The sequence below is a fragment of the Scyliorhinus torazame genome, chromosome 7, assembly GCF_047496885.1.
Source record: "Scyliorhinus torazame isolate Kashiwa2021f chromosome 7, sScyTor2.1, whole genome shotgun sequence".
NCBI classification, from domain to species: Eukaryota; Metazoa; Chordata; class Chondrichthyes; order Carcharhiniformes; family Scyliorhinidae; genus Scyliorhinus; species Scyliorhinus torazame.
The window spans coordinates 102,726,670-102,739,219 of NC_092713.1; the positions used below are offsets into that span (position 1 = coordinate 102,726,670).

At 46.6% G+C, this 12,550-nt stretch overlaps 1 protein-coding gene across 19 annotated transcripts in view; it reads right to left on the reverse strand.

The window, feature by feature from the left end:
* pde4dip (phosphodiesterase 4D interacting protein) overlaps positions 1-12,550 on the reverse strand; it is an 888,328-nt gene that overhangs the window by 184,379 nt on the left and 691,399 nt on the right. For all 19 annotated transcript variants that reach the window (XM_072511203.1, XM_072511204.1, XM_072511190.1 and 16 more), the window contains 2 exons: positions 7,154-7,389; positions 1,717-1,768 (listed from right to left, as the gene is read on the reverse strand). In XM_072511203.1, coding sequence (XP_072367304.1) covers positions 1,717-1,768; positions 7,154-7,389 — 288 coding nt within the window. The remainder of the gene's footprint in view (positions 1-1,716; positions 1,769-7,153; positions 7,390-12,550) is intronic.

The following is a 12,550-nucleotide window of genomic DNA, read 5'->3' on the forward strand; positions in this document are numbered from 1 at the left end:
ACTATCAGCAAAAACTGGAGAACAGTGAACTGGTACCAAGGTGTTTCAGGTCAAATAACTTCTCACAAATATAGTCACTGACATTACAGCATGGGAAAATAAAACATGATCACTTAATGGGCTCGTCTCAAATTCATTCTTCTACAGTTGCACTATTACACTATCTGCTCATAGCACCGCACTTGCTCCTTGACCCACGTCAAGTCTGTTTTATTTACCGTTGAGTATATGCCTAAAACGTTAATGCTGCATTGGAATCGATTCCACCTGCAGCCAAAGGCTGGTAAAAGGCGCAAGACACAAAAAACATACCAGAAAGAGAGGGTAACCAAAGGGCTATTGAGCCTGAGGAACTTCAAATAATAATAAGTATCAATAAACAAAAGTACTGGAGAAATTAATGGGACTGACAAACCTCCTGCACTTAATGACCTCCATCCTAATATTCTAGCAGAGGTGGCTGCACAGATATTGGATGCACTATTTGCAATCTTCCAAACACCCTAGATACTTGAGTGGCCCAGTGGATTAGAAGGTAGCAAATGCAACTCTACTATTCGAGAAAGGAGGGAGAGAGAAAACAGAAAAATATTCCATTGTGTTTTCTCTATCTTTCTGTGTGATAGTTATTTATCATTTGCTTTCACTTTGGTCGTTACATCAATTTATATTAATTGTATCTCTTCCTTCAATCTGGTTTCTTTTCTCAGTTGTCTTTTTTAATCACCTTCTCTTGGTCCATCTAGCTGCACAATCTCCTATTTCTGTCTCACTCTTCCTCTCTAGGTCTGTCTCACTTTCGGGATGATTTTCATCTGGAATGTAAAATCAGTTTAGCGGTGGACGCCATGTGTGGCACCTGCCTGAAGAAGTTAATAGAATCTCTGAACCAATATAATGGTCAGTGTACTTCCAGTTCGGACTGAGGGTACCGCATTCCTAACTCGTGCCAATCTGAGCAACACCCATGAACCCAACCCTTTGTTTCCCATTACCACACATATTTCCTCTTACACCATATATTTGAATTTTCTAACAAGCCTCCTGGCAGACTCCTTATCAAACACTTTCTGAAAATCCACATATTATTCCCTTCATCTGTAAATTGTGCAATCTCTTCTAAAGTTTTGATGTATTCTAAAAAGGACCGACTATGTACATTGGTTCTGAAATTCCAAGCAGTGAGTTTCACTGGATTTACTTCCAACAGATCAAGGATTCCTGCTGCTGACACTCGACAGAGGTGAATCGAACAAAATTTGGAAAATATGCAATGCAAATCCTGTGTGCAAAAGGGATACAAGTTGAGACACCATTCACATCAATTCGCACCCAAACGTTCCCGCCACTTACACTCTGTAGTTGTAGTCAAATGATCAGTCACTATCAGCAAAAATTGGAGCACAGTGAACTGGTACCAAGGTATTTCAGGTCAAATAATTTCTTACAAATATAGTCACCGACATTACAGCATGGGAAAATAAAACATGATCACTTAATGGGCTCGTCTCAAATTCATTCTTCTACAGTTCAGGTAGAAGCAGGAAGAAAATTGTTAATCCAATTGGTTAAAGTAATAATAGAATTTCAGACAAAATATTAAGGGGTTGTACCCTGGTATCACACCAACTTACACATTGAATAGCTGATGGAACCTGTTCACATTTTTGACTTGAAATTCCACAGAAGGTGAATTGTTTAGTGTCAATGTCTTACCTGACAACAAGCAGTTCCTGGTCTCCTTTGTCACTGATGTCCAAAGAGTCTCCTGCAAAGCCACAAAAAGAAATATAGTACAACACTAGAAAGGTAAGCAAAATGGTTTTTAGATACTGGACAATCTTGGTTATCTGGCATGCTCCAGGAATGGGAGGTGCCGGCTAATTGAATATGATGGTTAACTGACATTCAACTGACAAATGAGAGAGCTCCAGGATGATAACGCAGATGTTAAAGTAACAAAAGGTGCGGGGGAGCACAAATCGAATATAGAGCAGTGGAAGGCTGAGATCAGAATGAGGGCAGGCCGATAACTATTCTCAGTGAGTTTGACAACTCTATTCAAAAACAGACCCGACAGGCCTGACCCCAGAATTCCGGTGAATAGAGAATTCCAGTTGGTATAGTGGCAGATAACAGAAATTTTACTGCAGTAGTTATGCAACATGTCCACTGCAGCAGAATGAACAATCACAAATGGAAGAGTAAGAGCAATTTTTCATGAAGGGAGAAAGGAGGCTATATCATGTGAGATATCCTTGACTTAGTGGTAGCATTCCAGTGCTGAGTCAGCAGGTTGTGGGTTCAAGAACCACTCCAGAGGCTTGAATATATTAATCTAAGCTGACACAATGAACTATTGAGGGAATCACGAACTCTTGGCTGTGCCATCTCTCTCAAGAAACTGATGTCCATTAAAAATCCCAAGAGCAGGAAAACTTTCCCCATGTCCTGGCCTGATTTTATCCTTCAATCACCCACCAAAATAGATAATTGATAATAAAAATGGAAAATGCTGGTTTAACTGAGCAGGTCTGGCAGCATCTGTGGAGAGAAACAGAGGTAACGTTTTGGATCAAAATGACCCTTCTACAGAACTCATTGGATCAAATAGATCATTGGATTGTTTACCACATTGTTCATTATCAGACCCACATTTATCTACATTAGAACAGTGATTACACCACAAGTATGCTTATTGGGTGGGAAAATGTTTTGGAACACTATGGAGATCACAAAAATATATATGTAGAAGGGACTTTAGTTGGCAGATTAGCTGCCTTAAATACCTTGTATTATTTTAATCAGCTGCTTGACTATATTTCATGGAAATGAAAATGAAATGAATTGAATGAAATGAAATGAAAATCGCTTATTGTCACAAGTAGGCTTCAAATGAAGTTACTGTGAAAAGCCCCTAGTCGCCACATTCCGGCGCCTGTTCAGGGAGGCTGGTACGGGAATTGAACCATGCTACTGGCCTGCCTTGGTCTGCTTTAAAAGCCAGCGATTTAGCCCAGTGAGCTAAACCAGCCCCTAATAAGGCACTTAGCGAAGCATGATGGATATATAGCCTTATTTTTAGTCAAGAAGTTCAAAGTTCTATATGAAACAGTCGGAAGGTCACACCATGTAAACAGGCTTACAGCTGCACATTGTTTTGCTTAGGTGAGGAACTCAAGGCCTGTTATTAAACTTTGCTCGCTTTCTGTCTCCTTGTTTAATCTCAAGAATGCCTCTCTGTCCTAGATATTGCTTATGATATTATATAAATTACTCGCCTTATCTTTGCAAAGCGGGGACATTTGGAAAGACTGCAGTCATTCTAATTCCCTCCACGAACTTCGTGTAAAATAAAGGACCTTTTGCGAAAACTCGAAGTGCTGACTATTTTTTCTTCAACAATTGGCGTAGTCGTTGCAGTTTCCCTAATTTAACGGGAAGTGAACCCTGAAATGAATCTCGAAACAGGACTCTCTCAGCTGAAAGGGAGAGAGCCATAGCGCGACCCCAGCTGAAAGGGAGGTCTGCGGCTTGGCAGCCTTAAAAACTGGCCAGTGACTCATGCTTGGAGAGTTATCTTAATTAATAAATTACTGATAGCTGCATGAGGAGACAAAGGTGCCTTAGAGAAAACAAAAACAAACTGAACAATAAACAGGCTTCGAGATTCGCACGAGGACTAACACACCGGTGAGCGCTCCTTGTAGTTTTTGTTAATAATTTACCGCGGCCCTTGTTATTATATGTGTATGCTCTAAAGTAATTTTTCAGAAGCCATGATGGGTCAAAGACTCGAACGCCCCCTTACAGGTCACCCCGAAGCCACGGTACAGACGTCCGGGGGGGGGTAAGGAAGGCGGACTCTGCCAACCAGACGGATAAGGGAGTGAAAATGAGTAAGATAACGAACAGCGGATAAAAACAATCGCAAGGCAATTGAGGAAGGAAGGAGATCCCCTTGTCCCGCCAGGATCACCAGCTGACATTGTGATAAGAGAAACCGGAGAACTTCGATATGCGGTAACATTCAGTAGCGATTTGTATGGGTGGTCCCACGGGGCTTGGCCGTGCGGGGGTAGTTTTAAAATACCGCTGATTGAAACGTGGGAAGCTTTGACAAGAAATGGGAGTGGAGACCCTAATAGGGATTATAATTATATGCTGTAGTGTTTTCAGACATGGAAGGAAGTGGCCAGGAGGCACCAGCTCCCAAAAATGAAATGTAAGAATAGCGAAGTGAGTAAAGGTTCAATAAAGAATGAGAACCCAAAGATCAAATGTAAGAATAGCGGAGAGAGTAGAGATACAGTAAAGAATGAAAATGACAATAAACAGACAGAGACGGCAGCAGCAGGGTTATATCCGAAAGTTTTAATTGAGGCATCTGCACCGTCAGAAGAATTCAATGACCATTTAGTAATGGCAGCTGCGATGAGAGCACAGCAGCCGGTGATAAGGAGTAATGCACAGAGCAGTTTGCTACATGATCAGCTTGATGTAGCCGCCGCCCCTGCAGGGGAGGTAGAACCGGCGGCCGCCGGACCGTCCTCTCGCAGGGGAATGACTTTGCCCGACAGTACAGGGCCCGACAGACAGCTTCGGTCAGCAGGACCTGTTAGTCAGCAGCCCAAGATAATGATAGGAGATGTACCTGTCCTAAAACCCTGGACCCCTGCTGAAATAAGGGCTATGGTTCATGAGGCTCCGGACCCAATAAAGAAACCTCTCGCATTCCACAACATTACAGCAAATGTGTGCTATTTATAGCCCCCTCCCAGGGAATGTTTTGCTGCTTTTAAAATACTCTTTTGGTGCTTCTTGGCCAGCTTTAAAAGACGGAATCGCGGTCCCACCTGGCATAAATGGGGACTGGGCTCACAATGAGGTTAATTTAAATGAAGGAAATGAGTCCCTTGAACACTGGTTAGCAAATAGGGGAAAGAGGCTATCATGCAAGGGGCCAAAAAGCATAGTGACATAGGCGAGGTGGCACGGTGTTTGCAGAAGGGAGAGAGGCTGCCTAAATTTGTGGCCAGATTTAAGAACTGTTGAGAGGAACATGCCGGTGTTGCATTAGAAGACAATGGCCCTTTAGCCGTGCAGACATTGTTGAATTGCATGCTACCAGAGCATGCGCAAAGTTACAAATTGATTAATCTCACCTGGCAAACACAGCCATGGACGGCAGTGGTTACCTCCTTGGTAAACATAGACCGAGAGGGACTGTTCATAGTCCCCAAAGATTAAAAGCCTAGAATCACAGGGCAATTCTACCAAGGAAAGAGAGGGCAGGGTCAGGGTCAGCAGGCCAGCAGAGGGCAGAGAGGTAGGGGTAGAGGCAGAGAACAGTGGCAAAGGAGGGATAGATCCCAGGATCAATGCAGAAGATGCAGGGCAAAGGGACATTGGGCTCGTGAATGTAACTTTAACCCACAGGAAGGGGGCGCTCCACTTGGAGACATGCCCCCTCCCCTGCCTCCCTTTACATACTCTGACCCAAACCCTGATCAAAACCAATAGGGGTGCCACAGAGAAAAGGTGGTACAGGCGGCCATGATCAGACTGTCCAACTCAGTAAGAGACAAACCTATGACAACGGTTAGAATAGGAGATCATTATATGGACCTTGTGGTCGATACCGGTGCGACTATGTCGTCTGTGCCCCCCTTCATGGAACTAACCCCCAGCGAGTCCTGTATTGTCACTGTGGTAGTCGGCATTCCCATGACGGAGCCTGTATCACCACAATGTGAGGACACAATTAATCTCAATCTGGAGGGGCAAGGATTAATCAAGGATAATCAGCATGGCTTTGTCAGGGGGAGATGGTCCAACAAACTTTATGTGGAGGTGACTAGGTGTGTAGATGAGGGTAGTGCAGTTGATGTGGTCTACATGGACTTCAGTAAAGCAATTGATAAGTTCCTACATGGGAGAATGATCAGGAAGGTCAGAGCCCATGGGATCCAGGGAAATTTGACCAATTGGACCCAAATTGGCTTAGTGGCAGGAGGTAGAGGGTGATGTTTGAAGGTTGTTTTTATGACTGGAAGCTTGTGTGCACTGGTATACTGCAGGGACTGGTGTTGGTCCCTTGCTGTTTGTAGTGTATATCAATAATCTAGACACAAATATAGGGGATATGATTAGTAAGTTTGCAGATGACACAAAAGTTGGTGGTGTGGTAAATAGCGAGGAGGAATGCCTTAGATTACAGGACAATATAGATGGCATGGTCAGATGCACAGAAGAATGGCAAATAGAATTTAACCCTGAAAAGTGGGAGGTGATGCATTTTGGGAGGACTAACAAGGAAGGGAATACACAATGAACGGTGGGATGTTAGGAAGTACAGACGACTAAGGGAACCTGGGATGCATGTCCAAAGATCCCTGAAGCCAGCAGGCAGGTAAATAAGGTGGTTAATAAGGAAAAAGCAAATTACTGTGGATTCTGAAATCTAAAACAAAAAGAGAAAATGCTGGAAAATCTCAGCATTCTGACAGCATTGGTGGAGAGAGAGGACAGAGTTACCATTTCCAGTGGATGACTCTGACAAAGAGATTTACCAGCATTTTCTGTTTTTGGTTAAGAAGGCATATGGGATACTTGCCTTTATTAGCTGAGGCATAGAATATAATGGCAGGGAGGCCATGGTGGAGCTATATAAAATGCTCGTTAGGTCATAGCTAGAGTACTGTGTGCAGTTCTGGTCGCTGCATTATAGGAAGGATGTGATTGCACTAAAAGGGATGAAGAGGCGATTCACCGGATGTTGCCTGAGGTGGAGCATTTCAGCTCTGAAGAGAGGCTGGTTAGGCTGGGGTTGTTTTTCTTAGAGCATAGAAGGCTGAGTGGGGACCTAACCGAGGTGTACAAAATGATGAGGGACATAGATAGGGTAAGATTTATAGGAAGAAACCTTTCCCATTTATAGAGGGGGCATAGATTTAAGGCAAGGGGCAGGAGATTTAGAGGGGATGTGAGGAAGCCTTTCATCCAGGAGGTGGTGGGAATCTGGAACTCGCTGCCTGAAAAAGGGTGGTAGAGGCATTCAAAGCTATGGACCAAGTGCTGGAAAATAGCATTAGAATAGAGAGATGCTTGAGATAGAACAATACCAGTTCAAGAGAAATAAGAACCAACTTACGACCAGTCAGCTTGTGAGTGATCCTCTCAGCCAATTGGCTCCCTTGTGCCAGCTGATCTCGGAAGCTCTGTCCCATATAGTAATCAACATCATTTGCTCTGAGCAACTCCTCAAAGGACTTGGTGGTATCTCCCAGATGTTGTTTCAGAATGTGGCAGATACTCCGGCCCTCACGCATCTTCTGACGGAGGTGGGAGAGCTCCCGCGCCTGGACCTGGATTAAGCAGTCATATTTCCTGGAATGCAAAACAGGATCATTCAATGAAGAGCAAGTAGAAGGAAAACATATGAGAAGGAAAGTAAATAAATATGGTTTGATAGATTTGTGGGTTCAGGCCTATTCAAAGACTTGAGTACATAGATCTAGAATTACACTTCAGTGGAATACTGAAAGTATGTTGTAATGTCACAGGTGCCATATTCTGAGTGTCTCTGTCTGTTCAGGTGGACACTAAAGATCTCCTAACAAAATTGAGTACACTGGATGGCATTCTTCCCTCAACTAATAGCATCAGAAATAAGTTCACTGGCAAATCAACTCAATGGGAGCTTGTGCGAAAGATAGTCCCAAGGACATGAAACCAGCCTCCAATGACATTCACAGCCGAGTAAATGTTTTAACCAGGTTTCCATTGCACAATTGAAAGGAGATTAAAGCATGTACTTAATAGGTTGGACCAAAATATAGAGAAATGTTCCAGCTTGGGTAACACATCAGCTTCCCCTTCCATCTGACCAGAAGCTAACTCTGGCCTCTCTGTGGTGAGATTATTCTCTCCAGAGTTCCATGGAATGCCATGATGAACAAGGGTCGAAACTAACAACTCAATTTTGAATACTTGTTGCATAAAGTAGTCTAAACCCTCCAGTTCAGAAAGATCTATAGATTTCATCCACTAATTTTGAGTTGAATGGATGGAAAATAGTGAAGTGCAAAAAAGAACATAATTCCCAATGAATGACCCCAATTGCAGAATGTTATCCAAATTCGTAAATTATCCATGGTATATATTGCGTTCAACCTGGGTCACAGCAGCTCAGGATTGCTACACTCTCAGCTATCCCAGGTTAGGAGTAGCAATTAGCCAGGCCTCAAATGCGGGAGGCAGTGGTGTCGTGGTATCGTCACTGGACTGGACATCCAGAAAACCACGATAACACTCTGGGGATCGGATTCATAATCCCGCCACGGCAGGTGATGGAAATTGAATCCAACAAATAGCTCAAAAAGTCTAATGATGACCATGAAACCATTGCTAATTGTCGTAAAACACTCAGCTGGTTCACCAATGTCCTTCAGGGAAGGAAATCTACCATCCTGCCTGGTCTATATGTGACTCCAGATCCATAGCAATCCAAGTGGATTCATCAGCTGAGGGTGGATGGAGGAAACACTGAGTGGCAATGACACAGAATGTACTCTGGGTAGGGGACTTCAATGTCCATCACCAAGAATGGCTTGGTAGCACCACTAGTTTTTAGAAATATTGATTAAAGTTTACATTTTAACACTGCATAAAAATAGATTAGATGGTTACAGTTTACATGGTGCTCCTTTACGGCAATCCCCAACCCCCACTTCCCCTTTGCCCCCCTCGCTCTCTTCTGCTGTTTCTGGGTCTTATCCTACTTATCCTAGACCCTTTATTTCACTATGGTGGTTGTTCGGTGTTTGTCTGTGCACAAGTGCCCTCTTTCCACCCTTCCCCCTCCCAGTCGCTTGGCCTCCCCTCCTTTCCCCTCCTGTTGTCTGCTTGTCTTTTGGGGGTTCTTTTTCGTGTGGCCTTGTGTTGGGCCCTCTGGTCCCCATGTCGGTCTCTCTCTAGCCTCCCTCTTGGTGGTTTCCTCTGGTCTGTCTCCGCTCCCCCGCCACCCCCCCCCCCCCCCCCCCCCGCCCCCCAGCTTATTATCCCCACCAACTTTTGTTCCTGCTGCATTCTGTGGTCCCGGTGGCTCCCGTGGTCTCTTCCACCCCCCCTCCCACCCTCCTCCCCCATCCCAGTTCTACCAGTTGTTGGCTTCGAGCAGGTCTTGGAACGGGTTAGTGAATGGCCCCCATGCTTTGTGGATGCCACCTTCAGACCCTCGGATGGTGTGTTCTTGATCTTCTGCTGGAGAAATTCCGATAGGTCTGACAGCCAGTCTGCAGTTGTGTGGGGTGCTGCTGATTGCCAGCCAAGCAGGATTCTCCGGCGGACAATTAGGGAAGCAAAGGCAAGGGCATCAACTCTCTTCCCCATATGAAACTCTGGCTGGTCCGATACCCCGAAGACTGCCACTCTTGGACACCGCTCCACCCTCACCACCACAATCTTGGACATTGCCTCGAAGAAGGCTGTCCAGAACCCGACAAGTCTGGCGCAGGTCCAGAACTTCTGGGCGTAGTTGGCACCGTTCACATTTGTCCTCCACCTCCGGGAGGAACCTGCTTATTCGGGTTCTTGTCAGGTGGCTCCGTGCACCAATTTTAGCTACATGAGGCTTAGCCTTGCACAGTTCTTCGCTCCAGAATCCCCACCATACTTCCATCCCTAGCTCTTCCGCCCCATTTTTCCTTCGTTTCGCCCAGCGAGGAGCATGTCTTTTCTAAAAGTCATCCGTATATGTCCCCGCAGTTCCCCTTTCCCAGACTGCCCGTGTCCAGTAACTCCTCCAACCTTGTGACTCTCAGGACCCTTGGATGTACTTTGTCATCTCCTTGTGGAGAAAGTTTTTGATTTGCAGATGTCGGAGTTCCTGTCTTTTTTTAAAATAAATATATTTTGATTAAGAATTTTTCAATAACAATATTTTCCACCTTACAAACAAACCTCCCCCCCCCCGTAACAAAGAAAAGAAAAAGAACTCGCGTGGCAAGACATGAACATGACAAGTCAATAAAATACAGAACTTTGTACATTGGATTCTTCCCGTACATGTCAGTTTCCGGATCATTCATGTGCTTTCTTGCTCACATGCCCCCCACAGGAACCCCCCTCCCCCCCCCCCCCCCCACGAACGATGTCCCCCCCCCTCTGGGTTGCTGTTGCTGCTGTCCGACCTTCATCTAACACTCCGCGAGATGATCTAGGAACAGTTGCCACCCCCTGTAGAACCACTGCGCAGACCCTCTCAAGGCAAACTTTATCCTCTCTAACTTGATAAACCCAGCCATATCATTTATCCAGGCCTCCACACTGGGGGGCTTCGCCTCCTTCCACATTAACAAGATCCTTCGCCGGGCTACTAGGGACGCAAAGGCCAGAATACCGGCCTCTTTCGCCTCCTGCACTCCTGGCCCGTCCACTACTCCAAATAGTGCTAGCCCCCAGCTTGGCTTGACCCGGACTTTCACCACCTTAGATATTGTTCCCGCCACTCCCCTCCAGAACCCCTCCAGTGCCGGGCATGACCAAAACATATGGACATGGTTCGCCGGACATCCGGAGCACCTCCCACATCTGTCCTCCACCCCAAAGAACCTACTCAGCCTCGCCCCGTCATATGCGCTCTATGAACCACCTCAAATTGTATCAGGCTAAGCCTGGCACACGAGGAAGAGGAATTAACCCTACTTAGGGCATCAGCCCATAGCCCCTCCTCAATCTCCTCCCCCAACTCCTCCTCCCATTTACCCTTCAGCTCCTCTACCAAAGCCTCCCCCTCTTCTTTCATCTCCTGGTATATCGCCGACACCTTGCCCTCCCCGACCCATATGCAGAAATTCCCTCACCTGTCGCCTCACAAACGCCCTCACTTGCATGTACCTGAAAGCGTTTCCTGGGGGTAGCCCAAACTTTTCCTCCAGCGCCCCTAAGCTCGCAAACGTCCTGTCAATGAACAGGTCCCCCATTCTTCTAATCCCTACCCGATGCCAGCTCTGAAATCCCCGTCCATCCTTCCTGGGACAAACCGATGGTTGTCTCTGATCGGGGACCAGACCGAGGCTCCCGTTGCACACCTGTGTCGTCTCCACTGCCCCCAGACCTTTAGCGTTGCCGCCACCACCGGGCACGTAGTATACCTTGTCGGCGAGAGCGGCAGCGGTGTCGTCACCAGCGCCCCCAGGCTCGTTCCTTTGCAGGACGCCATCTCCAACCTCTTCCACGCCTCCCCCTCTCCCTCCATCACCCACTTACGAATCATTGCCACATTGGCGGCCCAATAATAACCACACAGATTCGGCAATGCCAACCCTCCTATATCTCTGCTATGCTCCAAGAACCCCCTCCTTACCCGTGGGGTCTTGCTCGCCCACACAAATCCTGTAATGCTCTGTGCTTACCCTCTTAAAAAAGGCCCTAGTAATCACAATTGGGAGGCATTGGAATACAAAAAGAAATCTCGGGAGGACCACCATTTTAACCGACTGTATTCTACCCGCCAGCGAGAGTGGCAACATGTCCCACCTTTTAAAATCCTCCTCCATCTGTTTCACCAATCGCGTCAAATTGAGTTTATGCAGTGCCCCCCAACACCTAGCTACCTGAATCCCCAAATATCGAAAGCTCCTTTCCGCCCTCCTCAACGGTAGGTCCTCTATCCCTTTTCCCTGGTCCCCCGGATGGATCACAAAGAGCTCACTCTTTCCCACATTGAGCTTATAGCCCGAAAAGTCTCCAAACTCCCGTGGGATCTGCATTACCTCAACCATCCCCTCCACTGGATCCGTCACATACAGCAACAGGCCGTCTGCTTACAGCGACACTCTATGTTCCTCTCCCCCTCGAACCACCCCCTTCCATTTCCCCGACTCCCGTAACGCCATGGCCAAAGGTTCAATTGCTAATGCGAACAGCATAGGGGACAGGAGGCACCCCTGCCTCGTCCCTCGATACAGCCGGCAATACTCCGACCTCCGCCGGTTCGTGACCACACTCGCCACCGGGCTTTATACAGGAGCTTAACCCAACTAATAAACCCTCCCACGACCCCAAACCTCCTCAACACTTCCCAGAGATACTCCCACTCTACCCGATCAAAGGCTTTCTCCGCGTCCATGGCTGTCACTATCTCCGCTTCTCCCTCCACCGATGGCATCATTATCACATTAAGAGCCTTCGCACATTAGTGTTACTGCCTACCCTTTACAAATTCCATCTGGTCCTCGTGAATCACCCCCGGAACACAGTCCTCAATCCTCATGGCCAAAACTTTTGCCAGCAACTTAGCATCTACATTAAGGAGCGAGATCGGTCTACATGACCCACATTGCAGTGGGTCCATATCCCGCTTTAAGATCAAAGAGATCGTCGCCTCCGACATTGTCGGGGGCAGGGTCCCCCCCTCCCTTGATTCATTGAAGGTCCTTACCAGCAACGGGGCTAACAGGTCTACATACTTCCTGTAGAACTCCACCGAGAACCCATCCGGCCCCGGGGCCTTCTCTGCCTGCATGCTCCCCAGTCCTTTCACCAG